General features: G+C 42.2%; 1 protein-coding gene across 1 annotated transcript in view; it reads left to right on the forward strand.

Annotated features, from left to right (window-relative positions):
- Nucleotides 1-16079, forward strand: part of FHIP1A (FHF complex subunit HOOK interacting protein 1A) — a 113447-nt gene that overhangs the window by 86521 nt on the left and 10847 nt on the right. Inside the window, exons 7-11 of the mRNA XM_066632979.1 lie at nt 2926-3005; nt 4921-5105; nt 8155-9219; nt 12552-12730; nt 14195-14333. Coding sequence (XP_066489076.1) covers nt 2926-3005; nt 4921-5105; nt 8155-9219; nt 12552-12730; nt 14195-14333 — 1648 coding nt within the window. The remainder of the gene's footprint in view (nt 1-2925; nt 3006-4920; nt 5106-8154; nt 9220-12551; nt 12731-14194; nt 14334-16079) is intronic.

A 16079-nucleotide genomic window follows, 5' to 3' on the forward strand; every position in this document is an offset into this window, starting at 1 on the left:
TATCCTCCTGATCAGTGGATAATTGAAACCATGGTTACTGGGGTTGGCCTATATCGATTTCTGCTGCACGCTGTAATGCAGGGAGATTTTGACACTTGTACATTGACAAAGAAACAATGTGCTATGAGTTAGATAAAATCTGCTCCGATTCTATGGCAGAGGCATTTCAGTCTAAGCCAGGGCTTTTCAGACTGCGGCATCACGACGCCCCAGCCTGTGGGCCCTGGCCTCTGTCCCCTTAAGGGGTGGGGGCAGCAAAGAGTCAGGGAGGAGGCTTAAGGCTCAGACCATCTTAATAATAATAATAATAATAATAATAATAATAATAATAATATACAGTATTTGTATACCGCCTTTCTTGGTCTTTATTCAAGACTTTATTCAAGGCGGTTTACACAGGCAGGCTTATTAAATCCACGCAGGGATTTTTACAAATTGAAAGAAGGTTCTCTCTTTCAAGAACCACCACATTCAAGCTGTTACACTCCGATCTGGTTTAACATTCTGGCCTCCATCCTCCCACGCTCCGAGCAGATGGAACAGCTCAGCTGCAGCTTGCCAGCTGCTTCAAGGTCGCACGGTGCCGGTGGCCTCGAACTGGCGACCTTGTGGATGTTAATCTTCAGGCAAATGGAGGCTCTACCCTCTAGACCAGACCTCCTGCCCTTAAGGCTTAGACCAGTGATCTTAAGGCTTAGACCAGTGATTTTCAAACTCTCCGGGAGTTTGAAAACCACTCTAAGTTCTTGTGGGGGCGTGCGGAAGGCAGTGGAAGGCAGTGGCACGATCCCCAGGATTGCGCCGCTCAGGGGACTGCAGGGGCTTGGGTGCACTGCAGCCTCCCGGAGGTGCAGAGAGCCCTGCGCAACCTTCTGCAGGGCTCCCCGCAGCTTCAGAAGTGAAAGTGGAGCTATCGCGCTCCACTTCTGCAAAACCGGAAGTGAAGTGTGACCGCTCCACTTTCACTTTTGATGCTGCAGGGAGCCCTGCAGAAGGTCGCGCAGGGCTCCCCGCACCCCCGGGAGGCTGGAGTAAGTGCACCCAAGACCCTACAGCCCCCTGAGCAACGAAGTCCTGGGGATCGCGTCTCTGCCTTCCGCTGCTGCCCCTGCAAGAACTTAGAGTGGTTTTCAGACTCCTGGAGATTTTGAAAACGGCTGGTCTAAACCTTAAGATGCAACTCTAACACTCTCATTTATGGTAGCACAATGACTCTCAAAAATGGAAATTCAAGATCCTCCCTAGTGTGTTCTACGTATTCTGTTGTAAGATATAGGAAACATTAATCTAATGTACCAAACAAGTCCTATGGTTTTACGTAGTGTACAGAAGCACATTTGCTTTTGTTTCTAGGGAGCCATGTTTCATCGCTAGAAAAAAAAAATCTGATGAAATGAAGGCTTGAGATTTCTCCGTTTCTCGGGGAACTGAACCATTTTCTTCAAAAGCTTTCAACTGAATCAGAGTGTTCCAGGCATAACATAGAATGACTTTTCCATTCTAAGGCAGCCCAAATGAAAGAATACTTGTATAAATTTTTGAGGATTTAGGGTTTGTTGCCTTTCCGTTTTTTATAACAATTCATATTTGGCTTAATGGAAATCTTCCTTTTTTCTTGCTGTGTAAAAATATTTCTGTATGGATTAGAGCAGGGGTGCCCAAACCCCGGCCTGCGGGCCACTTGCGGCCCGCTGCGGGTCCCCATCCAGCCCCCAAGGGGTCCCCCATCTCCAATAGGCACTCGGCTCTCACCCCAGCCCACGCTGGCCTGTCGTGCGAGCTCCATGCCTTGCTTTCCCTCACTGCTGCTGAGCTCAGTGGCATTGAAGGAAAGATGAGCCCCAGCGCTTGCGCAGGGCCTTTTATAGTGGGAAGGTAATGTGAGACTTGCAGGTCTCAAGTTACTTCCCACTATAAAAGACCCTGCCTGCTTGCTGGCTGGTCTCTTCCTGCCTTGCCCAGGGGCTGGGCTGGGTTCCACTCAGCTGGGCTCATCTCCCCTCCCCTCCTGCGACCTGAGCCAGGGGAGTGCAGGGGAGAGAGAGAGAGAGAGAGAGATCCCCTGCGGGGGAGGGGAGGTCTCTCCCTGCCTTGCCCATGGGCTGGGCTGGGCTTGGCTCCCCTCCCCTCCCCTCCTGCAACCCAGTGCAGGAGAGAGAGAGAGAGAGATCCCGCAGGAGGGAGGGAAGCCCAGCCCAACCCACAGCACATGCCTCAGAGGGAGGGAGGGCTGGTTGGCTGGCCAGCCAGGAAGGCAGGCAGGCAACAGCAGCAGCACATGCCGCCCTAGCTAGCAAGGAAGGTCGGTTAGGTGGGCAGGCAGGCATGCAGCTGGGCGATCAGGCAGGCAACCAAATGGGCGAGTGGGTGGCCAGGCAGGAGCACATACTGCCCAAGCAAACGAGGGAGGGAAGGAGGAAGGGCGAGGGGTCGGGAGCAGGCGGGTGTATGTATGTGAAAGTGTGGAAGATCCCCCCCCCCCTTATTAGGGTGAATGGGATCATAAACTGGCATGAAGATCTCCCCCCCCCCTTATTAGGGTGAATGGAATCATAAACTGGATTGAATTCATTCATTTTCCGTCTCTAATATATTCATTTATGTAAATTTATTCAAATTTGAAATGAATTCTTTTTTCCCCGCCCCCCCAACACAGTGTCAGAAAAATGTTGTGGCCCTCCTGCCAAAAACTTTGAGCACTCCTGGATTAGAGTATAAAGTTGTATTTATAACTGCCTGTGCAGACTTTAAGCAGAGCATCAACATTTTTTGGGTCATGTTGCGTAGATGAAGTAAAATATGCATCTAATCACTCACAAAAGTACCGGCATTCTGCTTATATCCTACTGTTCTCATGCAAAATGAATTTTTATCTTGGGAAAAGATGGAAAGTTACAGGTTCTGACTGTGCTTATCATTTTCCAGCTTTGTGTGGTGTCCTTGGCATTGTTCAGAACACTTATCAGCTTGCATTGTGAAGATGTGATGCTACAGCTAGTTTTAAGGTAAAGCCAAACCCTCTCTCCTGGAACTGCAGTATAAGCTTTGTACACAATGTCTTCTGTACAGTTTGCATGGAAAAGAAACTCTGCATTCACTGTCAGTAGTGACAATCACACATGTCTGTCTTCGTACATGCATGTATGTTTTTTGAAAAAACCACCCTCTGTCAGTTGTAGATGTGCAACGAGAGACAAAATTTGGAGTATGTTTTTGGAGTATGTTTTTTAAAACGGCAAAGCTGTTTTCACGCCCATGACTTTGAGGCTCTTTGACTTCTAAAGTCATATATTTTAGCAAACTATTAACCAGCTGCAAATTTCTACCTTCAGTGTGACATTTTTATAGCATCTTTTAAAGCATCCTCCCTCAAACATTCCTCAAGTTTTTGGCAGGTCAGATTGCTTTCTTATGGCATTTATTTTTCCAAGTGAGCTTTATATCCCTTATTTCAGTTTAATTCTTTTTTTAACGAGAAAGGCTGGTAACTTGTAAATGTGAATTGGCACCACGCAAAACAGTGCCCTAAGGGGGTCAGTCATTTTTGTTATGTGATGACTTTAAGTGGTGAAACCGCTTGGAACTTTTTTTTTTTTTGCTATTGCACTGCATTTTCCAACCTTTGACAAGTAGGTTGTGTCAGAAGGTGGACTTGATTTTAGGGGGAAAAAAATCAAAGACTAAGTTCTGATCACTTTGTTTAGAACTACCAAGCAAGAACTGGTTATATAGATGAGGCCCAGAAATAGTCATTTGCACTTCCTACACTTGGAACCTGTTCAATACTTCTTAAAATATGCGACTGTATTAGCAAGAATTGGATCATGGAAGCCACTGTATATTAAGTGTTTCTTACATACAGATGGACTTTGGGAAGGAGAGACGGAGGGTGATGGGTCAGGGGAGAGATAGCAGTGGTGGTTGGGCAGGCTGTTATGGGGAAGAAGGGTTAACCATAGATGGACTATCCCTTTTTCTTACACACCCCTCCCCCCGTAGTCCTTAGACAGCCCATGTTCTGGCAGCAACTTGTCTGCTTTAAGCTGCTGTTGTTCAGTGCCAGGTCAGTGACTAATAAGAACAACCTGATCCAGGACAGTCCTGGAGGAAGGTCCTGACCTTGTGTGTGTTAACAGAGACCTAGTAGGTTGAGGCCAGAAGGGTGGGTCTTTCCCAGCATTGCCTGCCAGGTTTTGGGTGCTGCAGCAGCTACAGCTGCAGGGGTAGGGAGACAGGGCTGCAGTAGTCTTATCATGATACAGTTTCCCCTTGCCAGGTGACTTGTCTAGTGGTTGACTTGGATTTGAATGCTTTATGTTAAGGTTGAGTGGACAAGATAGTATCAGATTCTGTTGGCTTTACTATCCAATAGCCACAGCCTGAGCGGACTGAAATGGTTTCTGGCACAGTGTTGGAATGTCCTTGGCTGTTAGTTGTGCGGAATTTCAATGTTCTTGTTGGAACCCTGGTATTAGGAGCAGCTCAGGATTTCATGGCAGCCTTGACAACCTGTTGATTTCTGTCCTGACACATGTAGTAGGACACACAGTGGTTCCAGTATGTATTGCTAGATGGGTGAATGGTGATCTGGATGTGGAAAAGATTAAGATCGCTCTTTTGTTATGGACAAACCACTTCCTGGTAGGATTTAGGCTAATTGTTGTCCTTTACCTTTGCAAAGATAGGGAGCCAATTTATATGGTTTGTGCATGGAGGCTGAGAGAGCTGGAAGGTTTTCTGAGGGTTTCTGGGGATTTTCCCATTTCCAGAGACTATGACTTGTAGGTGTATTCGTCAACAGTTTTATTCACAAACCGGAGCTATCCATATTGTAAGACTTCGGCTTGTAATGTTAAGCAAATAAGTGAGGGTCAGCAATGTACAATTGCAGTGTATTAATCAAAGGCTCTGTTGTTCTAGGTACTTGATACCCTGTAATCATATCATGTTGAGCCAAAGATGGGCTGTGAGGGAAAGAGACTGGTATTCTGTATCTGCTGCTAGACTTCTTGCCTTGACTCCAGTTTGCTGCTCTAGTGGGATTACTCTGACATTCGAAAGGCAAGAAAAAGACCATATCCTATGGAGAAAGAACCATGGAGCGGGTAAATATTTTACTTATTCTGTGAAAGAACAGGCCTTATGTTGTTGTATCTGGTTTTCCCCCCCTCTGCTTCCCCACTGTGTATTCAGTGGCTACGTATTCACACATTTGAGCTCACGGTTACAAGCAAAAGTAATCCTTAATTCTCAACCTCTGATTTATCCCATATGTAACATTTGGTTAGATTCATATTTCTGTCTAGAAGCTCCAAGAGAGTGAAAACATTTCTTTATCATGTTAGTCTTCATACTAACTCTGATGCAGAGTGCTAATAATTCAGTGGAGATGATATCCAGCAAGTCCTATGAACTATGTGCCAAACCCATGAATGTACGAAGATCAACATCCTGTTGAAGTCCTGGTCTAGTGCAGTGGCCTTTGCCCAAACTGTCTCATGCCATACTTGTGAGAGATTTTTTGAAAACCAATTCATTCTGTGCAATGTTTGGAATTTTAAAAACTAAGAAGTGTTACTACTCTTTTGCATAGCTAGAGTGCCAAGTATCAGAGAAATAGCTTTGGATGCCCACCAGGGAGATAAAGTTGGGTATAAACTTATAAATAAATAAAATAAAATTATTGCATTGGAACCACCCCTGCTAATTGGGTAAGAGGCACTTTTTCAAGTGGGTGTTCCTCTTTTTAGCAGGGGGAGAGTAACTGTCCCACCTCACCCCAGCAGCGTCTTTTCTAGTGGCTGTCTGCTGGTGTTCTTTTTGCATCTTTTTAGATTGTGAGCCCTTTTGGGACAGGGAGCCATTAGTTATTTGATTTTTCTCTGTAAACCACTTTGTGAACTTTTAGTCGAAAAGTGGTATATAAATACTGTTAATAATAATTAATAATAACCAAAGAACTGTGAGTAGAAAGAAAATAGCTGTTGTGTAAGTGCTTGGACAGGAGTTGCATAAGAATTCCCAAGATGCTATGGTAGAAGTTTCCAAGCTTCTGCCTTCGTAACAGTTTGTGCAAAGTCTTAATGAAAACGACATCTTGATTTACTTCCTGCACATCAGTCTAAGTGTTTAATCCATGCATAATTTATACAACACTTCTGTGAATGAAAGACACTTTATGTATGCAAAAGGGTAACAATGTTCTGAATCTAACTTATGATGCCTGCCCAGAGAGTGAGCGAGCAAGCATGCACAAAATATAGGCAAGTTAGTCTGTGAACACTCATGCATATGTGAACCTTGTTGCTTCTAAAAGATACTTTTACATTATTGGAGAGAGTAGAGGGAAAGAAACACATGAAGTTCACAAATAGTCTCCAGGATCACCAGAGAGTTGTGGGTCTGTACATAGGAAACCCATGTTCAAAGTCATGCTGTCATGTACCTCTCAGAGTAACTTTGAGCTGCTTTGCAAAGGTTGCTGTGAAAGTAAACTGGAATGAATAAATATACTTCATATCCTGTGCTGTTTAGATACAAAATGAGATCTAATTAGATAGGAAATACATTTCCCTTTCAAATACCTCAAAAGCGAAACTATTCCCCTATGAGAAGAAATGTCACTTATGCATAAACTAATCAAAGTTGAGCCAATCACTGAAAACTTTTTGTATTTTGCATACAAGGGCATCATAAATGTCTTGGGACATCTTGGTCATAGGTCAGCTGAGATTATTTATTGGAAATTGTGGTGGAAATTGCCTTCCCAGTGACCAGTGACATGATCTTTAACTTCTCATTGCTTATGTGTTTATGGCTGACAATTCAGTCAAATGGAGGAAGAATCGTACTACCAGTGGGCAAAAATGCCTTCTTTTCGTTGAATTCTTTTGTCAAGGTAAACCATTGCAGTAAATGTGACAGAGCTATACATAAAAATAATGGAGGTCTGCAGAACAAAGAAGCCTATTAAGTTTTACCATTCCAAGCCTTCCCTATTTGAGTTTGTCCTTCACCAACAAAGCAAGCAAAAGTTGAATCAGTTGATTATTTTGTTTCTCAGAATTGCTTATCTGATTTGTAATAAGTCTAGTACTGGGCTTCTCACCCTGAAATGTTGAGCCTGGAGTCCTTACATTTCTGTGTTCTCTTCTTGGAAATATCATTTCCTTGAACTTTCATTAGGAACACAAACTGAACAGGAATCAAACAGTTGTTTGCTTTTTTTTTTTTTTTTAATAATGCATGTTGTAATCTAGGGCCATATCCTTATATGTAACCTGTGTAGTACCTGCCCAAAGTCTAAGCCATTTTCCTCACCTGTATCTGTAATAAATAAATAGAATACTTTATAATTTTAAAAAAGGAATCTAATATTAGCGTGGAATAGTTTTTATTAGCTAACTATGATTTTGGGTGTGCTGGGTAGGTAGGAAATGCGCTACTCTGGTGTGGCCTGGTGAGAAAAGTAGTGAGACAGACAGTAGTGAGACAGTAGTGAGACAGTGAGACAGAATCTCTTCCCTGTATGCTACATCATTTGGAATCTGTTAGCCTATAGAAGCTTCAGACATCAACATATGTTTGCTTCAGGTGGTACTGTGAAAATGTAGGGGAGGGTAGTGTCTGATTTTACTCCACTTGCTAGGAATAGGGTGTATTTTTGCAGCAACAGCACAAATCACTGCCTTATACTGCTGTAGCTTCAATTGATCTATAGCATCTTGTTGCCCAGGAGTTTACCATCCAGTCTCAGAACCAGTTTATTGAAAACCAGATCATCTTTATGAAATAAAATGGCACTTGCCAGTGTAAATAAATACAAAGATTCAGCATCTGGAAATAAATGTCATATCTCTCATTGAAGAAAAAGCTAGTAGGATCAGACAATGTCTACATTACCAATTGGCTAATTCACCCTAGAGAGTCTAAAAGCTAATTCTTTCCTCTTTTCTTTAGCCCAGTCCAAATGGCTCTCTGCTACTTGATACATTTGCCTCTTGTTGATTTGGTACTATATTAATATGCTATTTAAGTTGTAATAGTGAGACTCTGAACGTAACCAAGTTATTAAATTGTAAGTATACACATGTGAGATTTGAGTGTGTGTATTGTCGATTTCTTGACTGTGATGATTCTGTCATTGCATTTCAGATTCCACTGAAGAGTTATCCAGCCAAGGTGCTGCAGATTCCACATGTATTGTGGAATATGGCAAAGCTGTGGATATCAGTTACCTTCAGTACCTTTGGGATGCTCAGACCCTCATACTCCACTGCATGAAAGACTGTCGAGTTTGGTCTGCTCTGTATGATGGTGAAAACCCTCATCCATTTACTGTTATCCAAACTCTGGTTGAGGAGGATGTTAAAAACTTGGACCAGCCTATTTTCCGACTACAGCACAGAACCCGTAGTAACCATAGATCATCTCACCTGACTCCACTAGGAGAAAAGACGCAGCTGGAGCTGGAGTGGGATGACAGCTATGATACAGGGATTTCTGCTGGATCTGATGCTGGCTCTCCCCGGCATAATGATGATTTAGGTCATGTACACACACAACCTCCAGCACAACCACCAAAGCACATTCAAGAGATGAAGAAGAATGCAATCATGCTGATCAAAGGGTCATATATAGAAGAGTCTGACTTCCAGGATGATGTGATGGTTTACAGGTTATGTGCTCAGAAGGATGCTCAGGATGTGGACGGCTTAAAAGAGGAAGCTTTAAATGCTAGTATGTCAGAATCTCAAAACACAGTTAATCAAGAGCAACTCCCTACCAATGGTCCTCTTAAACGTCTCCAGCTAGATATGGATTTACAGGAGTGCAATATGAAAAATGCAAATTTTACTGAACAAGCAACATCTGAGCAGATACACGAGAACAGTGTTGAAACAAACTCACAATCAGACTTGGAACTGAGGTTGTCTTCTATGGAAGCAGATCACAATGCTAACATGAAACTCTTGAGCCCAGAGAGTGAGGATTTTATATCTCAATGTGACAACATTATTAAAGAACTGGATTCCAACTGTTCAGGGTTGGTGGAACTTAAATTGCTTATTCCCGATTCCATCTCCCCATTGGAAGAGGATGAGGACTTTGAAAGTTTTTCAACTGACACTCCAGCAGCAGAAAGTATGCCATCACCTTTTGGATCAAAAGATGCATGGTCCAGCAATCCTGCAAGGATCCAGGGTGTCCCATTTACAGGTTGAATCTTTAAAAATTAATTTGACTAATTAAACTCTTATAATAGTAATGTGCTGGTTGGTGGAAAGGGTCATATGAATAAGAAAGTGAATAACATTGAATAACACCAGGTGGTATGCCTAAATTTCTGGCTGTATTCCTGGCTTAGATTTCAGATCTACTCTGACCACTTCAGTGGCAAGCTACTGATCTTTCCCATAGGAACTTCCAGTGATGTTTCTGCCAGTTTTAAGAGAATGGTGGACACTGCTGTATTAGAGAAATTGCTACTGAAGAGAGATTTGTTAATTCATTGAATCTTTAGTGAGGCAATCTCCATTGTATATCCACAGAGTAAAAGAAAATGTAAGTGTCTTCCTCACTTGCTTATCACTTCTAAGCACTAGATGGCAGCTTTGTTGCCATTCTATGCATCTGCCCCATCTTTAGCTGCACATTGAGGCACCCCGCTCTGAAATGTAAAATCTCTAATAGATTTTTGTTGTATTTTCTTCTGTATAGTTTCAGTGTCATTACTTACCCATAGGATTATGCTGCAGCCATGTAGAGCAGGGGTGCTCACACTTTTTTGGCTCGAGAGCTACTTTGAAACCCAGCAAGGCCCGGAGATCTACCAGAGTTTTTTTTTACAATGTTCGTGCCATCATAACATATAACATTTATGTGTACAATGTATGTTGGTGTACCTTGAGCCCCACTGAGTATAACAGGACTTACTCCTGAGTAGACATGCCTAGGATTAGGCTGTGAGGCTGCAATCCTAGCCACACTTACCTGGGAGTAAGCCCCATTGAGTACAATGGGGGCAGCGTTTCCTCCCAGAGGCACCTGAAGGGGGGGGTCGGCACTCCGCGATCTACTCATTTTGCCTCGTAATCTACCAGTAGATCGCGATCCACCTATTGAGCACCCCTGATGTAGAGGGTACACTGTAATTGAGGCTTGGTAACATTGACTATGCTTCTTGTATAGTGTGTTGGCAGCTCTTTGAATACTTTGTTCTGAACATCTCAGCTCTTGTGATCATTCTATTGCGTCACCATTTGCCCTCATTTAAAAACAACAGCAGTAGTTCTGATAATTTGAAAGTTCCTTGCCTCCCATATGTGTCTATAATAACAAAAGAAACTCAACACAAACTTTTTGTATTATTCATGAACTTAAAATTACATTGCATCAGCATGTCTTTATTCCCATAAGGATTCAGGCAATATAAATGTAATGAAGAAATCATCCAGCTAATATAATGTGAGGGTATTTAAAAAAAAAAAACAAGACAGTGCAAAAGCCACAGGTCATACAGCTCCATCCATCAATTAAGCAGAATAATCCAACTGTGAATGAGCATTTTGCCGTGAGATTTATTAATCTGGTCTAGAAATCAATTCCCCTCTGCTTGTGTAAACTGTCCGGCCAGCATTAAAAATAATTAGCATAACACAAAAAACTGTATTGATAATTGGTTTTGTCTTGCTGCAGTCCGTAGTCTTATAATTATGGTCTTGGTGGTTTCTGAACATCAACTGATGATAACTTGGGGGGGGGGGGAGAGTGGTGGCGGCGGCAGAGGCAGAATCCAGACAAATGTTCTAGCTACAGCCAAATTAAGAAAATGATGGTTCAGATGTCTTTCATGTGATTGCACCTTTCCGCTGTATGACTAATAATAAATAATAATAATAACAGGTATTTATATACCGCCTTTCTTGGTCTTTATTCAAGACTTTATTCAAGGCGGTTTACATAGGCAGGCTTTATTTAAATCCCTTATTAAGTAGGAATTTTTACAATTGAAAGAAGGTTCTTTCTTTCAAGAACCACTACATTCAGGTGTTTCATTCCGATCTGGCTTCACATTCTGGCCTCCATCCTCCCACGCTCAGAGCAGATGTAATAGCTCGGCTTCAGCTTGTCAGCTGCTTCAAGGTCGCACGGTGCCGGTGGCCTCGAACTGGCGACCTTGTGGATGTTATCTTCAGGCAGACAGAGGCTCTACCCTCTAGACCAGACCTCCTGCCCATATCAACTTTCATCTCAACTGGGCTGTTGTCAACAGTGGAACTCATTATTTCTGTTCCACAAACGTTTCACCATCTTAAGGTTTTGATGAGACCTCATTTCAGGGACTCCAAATTAAACAAAATTTTCAAATCGGAACCTCTGCGCCTCCCTTCCCTCCTTATACAGAGTATTTGGAAATTTTCTACTATAGCACCTGATATAACATATAAGGTAGCATATGCATGTTGTATCTGGTTGCCAACTTTATGGATGTACAGTAACAATGTGGGAAACCTTGGTCTGTTGCCTCTTTTCCATTGAGTTAGCATTAAAATATAGTTTCTTTGTCAAAGACTGAGCAGATGCTACTGCCCTCAAAGGTAATGTGAACATGAATTTCTTTGTATGTGGCACTAGTGCTTTGTTTGTTAAGAAAATAGAATCCATTCCTTCTATTAATTCATGTGAAACAAACCCCAACCCATTCATCTACTGATAGGGACACAATCAACATTTCAGCAATGGGAATGTAATGTGGCAAATAAAACTTTTATTATGGATAGGACCCCAATTAGTTTTATGTCTGTGTTGGCATAGTGAGTTTTATATAACATCATTAATTTTGATCTAATTAGTCGGTGCTACTCCTCTTGTGAAGTTTGTAAACCTCTACTTGTCACCTGAGATTCTTTATCTAACAAGGTGCTTGAAGCGAGCTTAGTGATGACAGGGCCATTTATTTGCATCATGGTTAGGCCCTTGGAAGTTACTTGATGCCTGTGGGAAGAACTTTGTTCTAGCTGTAACTTTATGTGTTTCCAAAATGGTTTACTATTCACTATCCATCATCTTCATATTTTGTCTTTTGCCCAGCTGTTTCTCTTGATCTGTATACTTTTTTTTGTCTTGTCCCTCCTCCAGGGAAACCTAGGGCTGCGTACATGGTTCCTCTGCCCTTTTATCCTCTTGGCTAACCTAGGTTAGACCAAAAGATGGTGATTAGCCCTGGGTCACCCATTGAGCTTCACAGTTGAATGGGAGTTTGAACCCAGGCCTTCCATATTGTTTGTCTATGTATTTTGTAGTGGTTGGACATTATTGTGTGAGTGTTGGACCTTGGGCTATGCCACATTGGATCCTATTAGCAAGAAAGACTGCCATGACTGTTTGAACATAGCCATGTACTTCTATGGACAAAGCCATTCGTTAAGAACCAAATTTGCCTAATGCTGTTACTTCTTGCAACATTTTTTAGAACATGGTGAAGTTCATGCTCTAGCTTCTAATTTTTTTTTTAATCATGATGCTTTTCTGTTGCTTTTAATCTGCAGGGCCATTTATCAGTGTGGTGCTATCAAAACTGGAAAACATGTTGGAGAACTCCTTGCATGTGAATTTGCTGCTAATTGGAATTATTACCCATCTGGCCAGCTACCCACAACCTCTACTCCGTTCCTTTCTGCTCAATACCAATATGGTATTTCAGCCTAGTGTGCGATCACTATACCAGGTACTTAACTGGGAGAAATTCTGACCAATCCTAACATTACTAAAGCTCTGCTATTTATGCATTATGATGTTCTATAGCACCAGCAGCCTGCTTGGCACTCTACAGAGTCCATGGTCAGAATATAAATCTTTGTTCTAAGGCGCTCACAACCTAGAGAGGTGAGAGAGAGGCAAGAAGTGAGGTTTACATTTAACTATTTACGATTAAACTGATTAATGATTAAACGTTTAACTGTTAATGTTAAAGCAAATGCTAGTACAGATGAAGCCTGTTTATCCACTGATTTTTCATCCATGGACCTGACTCAACGCAAGGTCTTTTGAACCTGCATTAAACCAGACTGGGCTCCACCTGAGCCCTCCAAAGAGGACCATATTTGCACCCCGATCCTCTCTGGAGGGCTTTCACGTCCGTAGGGGCAGAGCACGTCCACCCACTGATGCTGCAAGCTTCAGAATGGCCTGGAGTGGCAAAAAAAAAAAAAATGCCACTTTTGGTTTCCTGAAGTTTTTAGGCATTCAGAGACCCGGGGAAGCCCTCCAGGGGACTTTTTTCGCCTCTCTGGGCCATTCTGAAGCCTACAGAGGCAGTGGGCAGATGCGTGCTGCCTCTGTGGGCTTCAGAAAGCCCTCCGGACAGGACTGGAGTGCAGTTCTGGTCCCCTTCAGAGGGAGAAAGGGGTGGAAAATTGCTGATTTGATTATCTGCTATTTTCAGTCTCTGCAAGTGGTCTGAGAAGAGATCCCTCATGGATACTGAGGGCTGACCTGTAATGACCCATGTCCCATCCATTTCAACCATAGTAGTTTCCCTTAGATTGCATCCTGAATTTAGTTAGCAAAGCAAATCATATTTGCTTGCATTTGTCCCTTCTCTGTTTTTTATGATGTGTTAATATGTTTTTATTTGTTTTTAAATTATGTTTTTAATCTGTTGTAAGCCGCCTTGAGTCCCTTCAGGGAGAAAGGCGGGGTAAAAATAAAGTTGTTATTATTATTATTATTATTATTATTATTATTATTATTATTATTATTATTATTATTATTATTATTATTATTTAGTCTTTCTTCACTGTCTTTCCTTGCCTGTTAAACTCAAAGGTGGGGTCTTACTCTGCAGTTATCTCAGGAATACTTCATGAGAAACTTGGGGGCGTCTTCCCATGTGTTTCCATTGTCTTTGAAGAAACTTCAGTAGAATGAAGTGTGTGGAACTCTCTTGTTCCTACCCATCCCCCTTTTAGAGCAGGACATATGTAGGTATTTTGCCTTGACCTTTTGTTTAGACACCAAAGAGCTGCAGAATGGTTCCTCAAAGGTGATGCATTAGTAATTCTCTGGTGCAGAGCTTGGCAATGTAACTGTCCTTAATGTGATTTTGAGAGCAAGTGCCACAGCATGCTGATAATTCAGGACATCGCTGAGGTGACAATATGAAGATTTATGATTCCCTTTGTTTTGGCAGGTGCTGGCTTCTGTGAAAAATAAAATTGAGCAGTTTGCTTCCATTGAAAAAGATTTCTCTGGTCTTCTCATACAAGCCCAGCAGTATCTGCTTTTACGGGTGGACATGTCTGATATTTCTGTGGAATCACTGACCAAAGGCAAGTAATAAGTATTCTTATAGTGCAGTCCTAAACATACTGACTCAGGAGTGCCATTGATAAAAATGTTTAGAATTGCAGTCTAACATCAGATAAGAGAAGCATGTCTTACTAATTACCTGCTTTAAATAAGCTTAAATATGTTGTTTAGTTTACTATCCAAGCATGTTCTAGAATTCTTTCATTATCACGTGCTAGCTTTAAAACTGTTGAGATAAAATATGCCATGAACTCTGTCGCACTCATCCGCACCTACTCTTCTGAGGTTTTCATAGACTGGATTTTCTATTTTATGGGAAAGCTGGCACCTTCCTCCTTGGCTAGAAGCTGAGCAGGCATGCGTAAGGGAAGCCTGAGTAGGGGGTTATGCTATGATAGATAGAGGCTGGCTGGAGCATACTTTACAGCTCTACAGACAACCTGTACACTGGTTGCGAACTTGAAACATAGGGACCTCCCTTATACAGTCAGACCATTGTTCCATAAAAGATCTCTGTAAGGATATGACTTCTTTTGACTGTAATTCCCACTCCTGAAGGAGTAACAATTTTTTCATGTGGCTTGAGTTAAAGGACTAGCCAAAGGTACCTGGGTGGTGTTATATGTGTGCTGAGTGGCATTATTTTTAGCATGGCTGTGTGATGGAGAGAGCAGTTAAACATTCATTTAGGAATCTAGCTAGAAGTGGCGCTGTGGTTTGTGAGATTGTCGTGAGAGATGAGCATGCCCAGCATCTCATGAATGTACCCTCTCAAGTGGAATGGCCTGTGTTAAAAATGTTCTATCTGTAACTTCCCCTCCCCTCAGGGTAAGGGGATGTTGGATGCTGTCATATGGTATAGTTCCCCCACTGCAGCTGCCTTCAGTGTTGTTATTCCTTCTGAGGAATACAATTTGCTATCATTTCTAACGTTACCCAATCAGCTTTTACTACAGCAACCAAAACACAAATAAGGAAATAAAATGTAGCGGCCATGATTCAGGGAGAGCAAATGATCTGCTAAAGCTTCTGTGACTCTCTCAGCTACAGTCTCCACAGAACCTTCAGGCTACTTACTACATTGCCTTAATTTTTTTTAGCACATAACCAGTAATTTCACTGAAGTTTTCCATTATCTGTAACAGGGGTGCCCATACCCCGGCCCTGGGACCACTTGCAGCCCTCAAGGCCTCTCAATGCAGCCCTCAGGGAACCCCCAGTCTCCAATGAGCCTCTGGCCCTCCAGATATTTGTTGGAGCCTGCACTGGCCCAACTCAACTGCACTTAGCATGAGGGCGACTGTTTGCACTCTCGCATGAACTGTGAGATGAGGGTTCCCTCCACTGCTTACTGTTTCACAGCAAAGGAAAGACCAGCCTTGCTTTGTGCAAGGCCTTTTATAGGCCTTGCGCTATTGCAAGACCTTCATTCATTCATTCATATAAGTTCATCTTTAATATATTCATTTATGTAAACTTATGTGAATTTATTCAAATTTTAAATGCAAATTAATTCTTTTTTTCCCTGGTCCCCGACACAGTGTCAGAGAGATGATGTGGCCCTCCTGCCAAAAACTTTGGACGCCTCTGATCTGTAACAGCAAATAATAAAAGAATGAAGGAGATGGAATAGTATCTAAAATCAAAACAAAAATTTAGCATTTTGTAAAACAGATATATCTTCCTTTTGGATAGTGCTAACTATAGGGAAGAAATGGTAGTTTAATTATGTTCTTTTAATTGCAGACTTTGGACTCTGGATTTAT

The sequence above is a fragment of the Tiliqua scincoides genome, chromosome 6 (assembly GCF_035046505.1).
Source record: "Tiliqua scincoides isolate rTilSci1 chromosome 6, rTilSci1.hap2, whole genome shotgun sequence".
NCBI lineage: Eukaryota > Metazoa > Chordata > Lepidosauria > Squamata > Scincidae > Tiliqua > Tiliqua scincoides.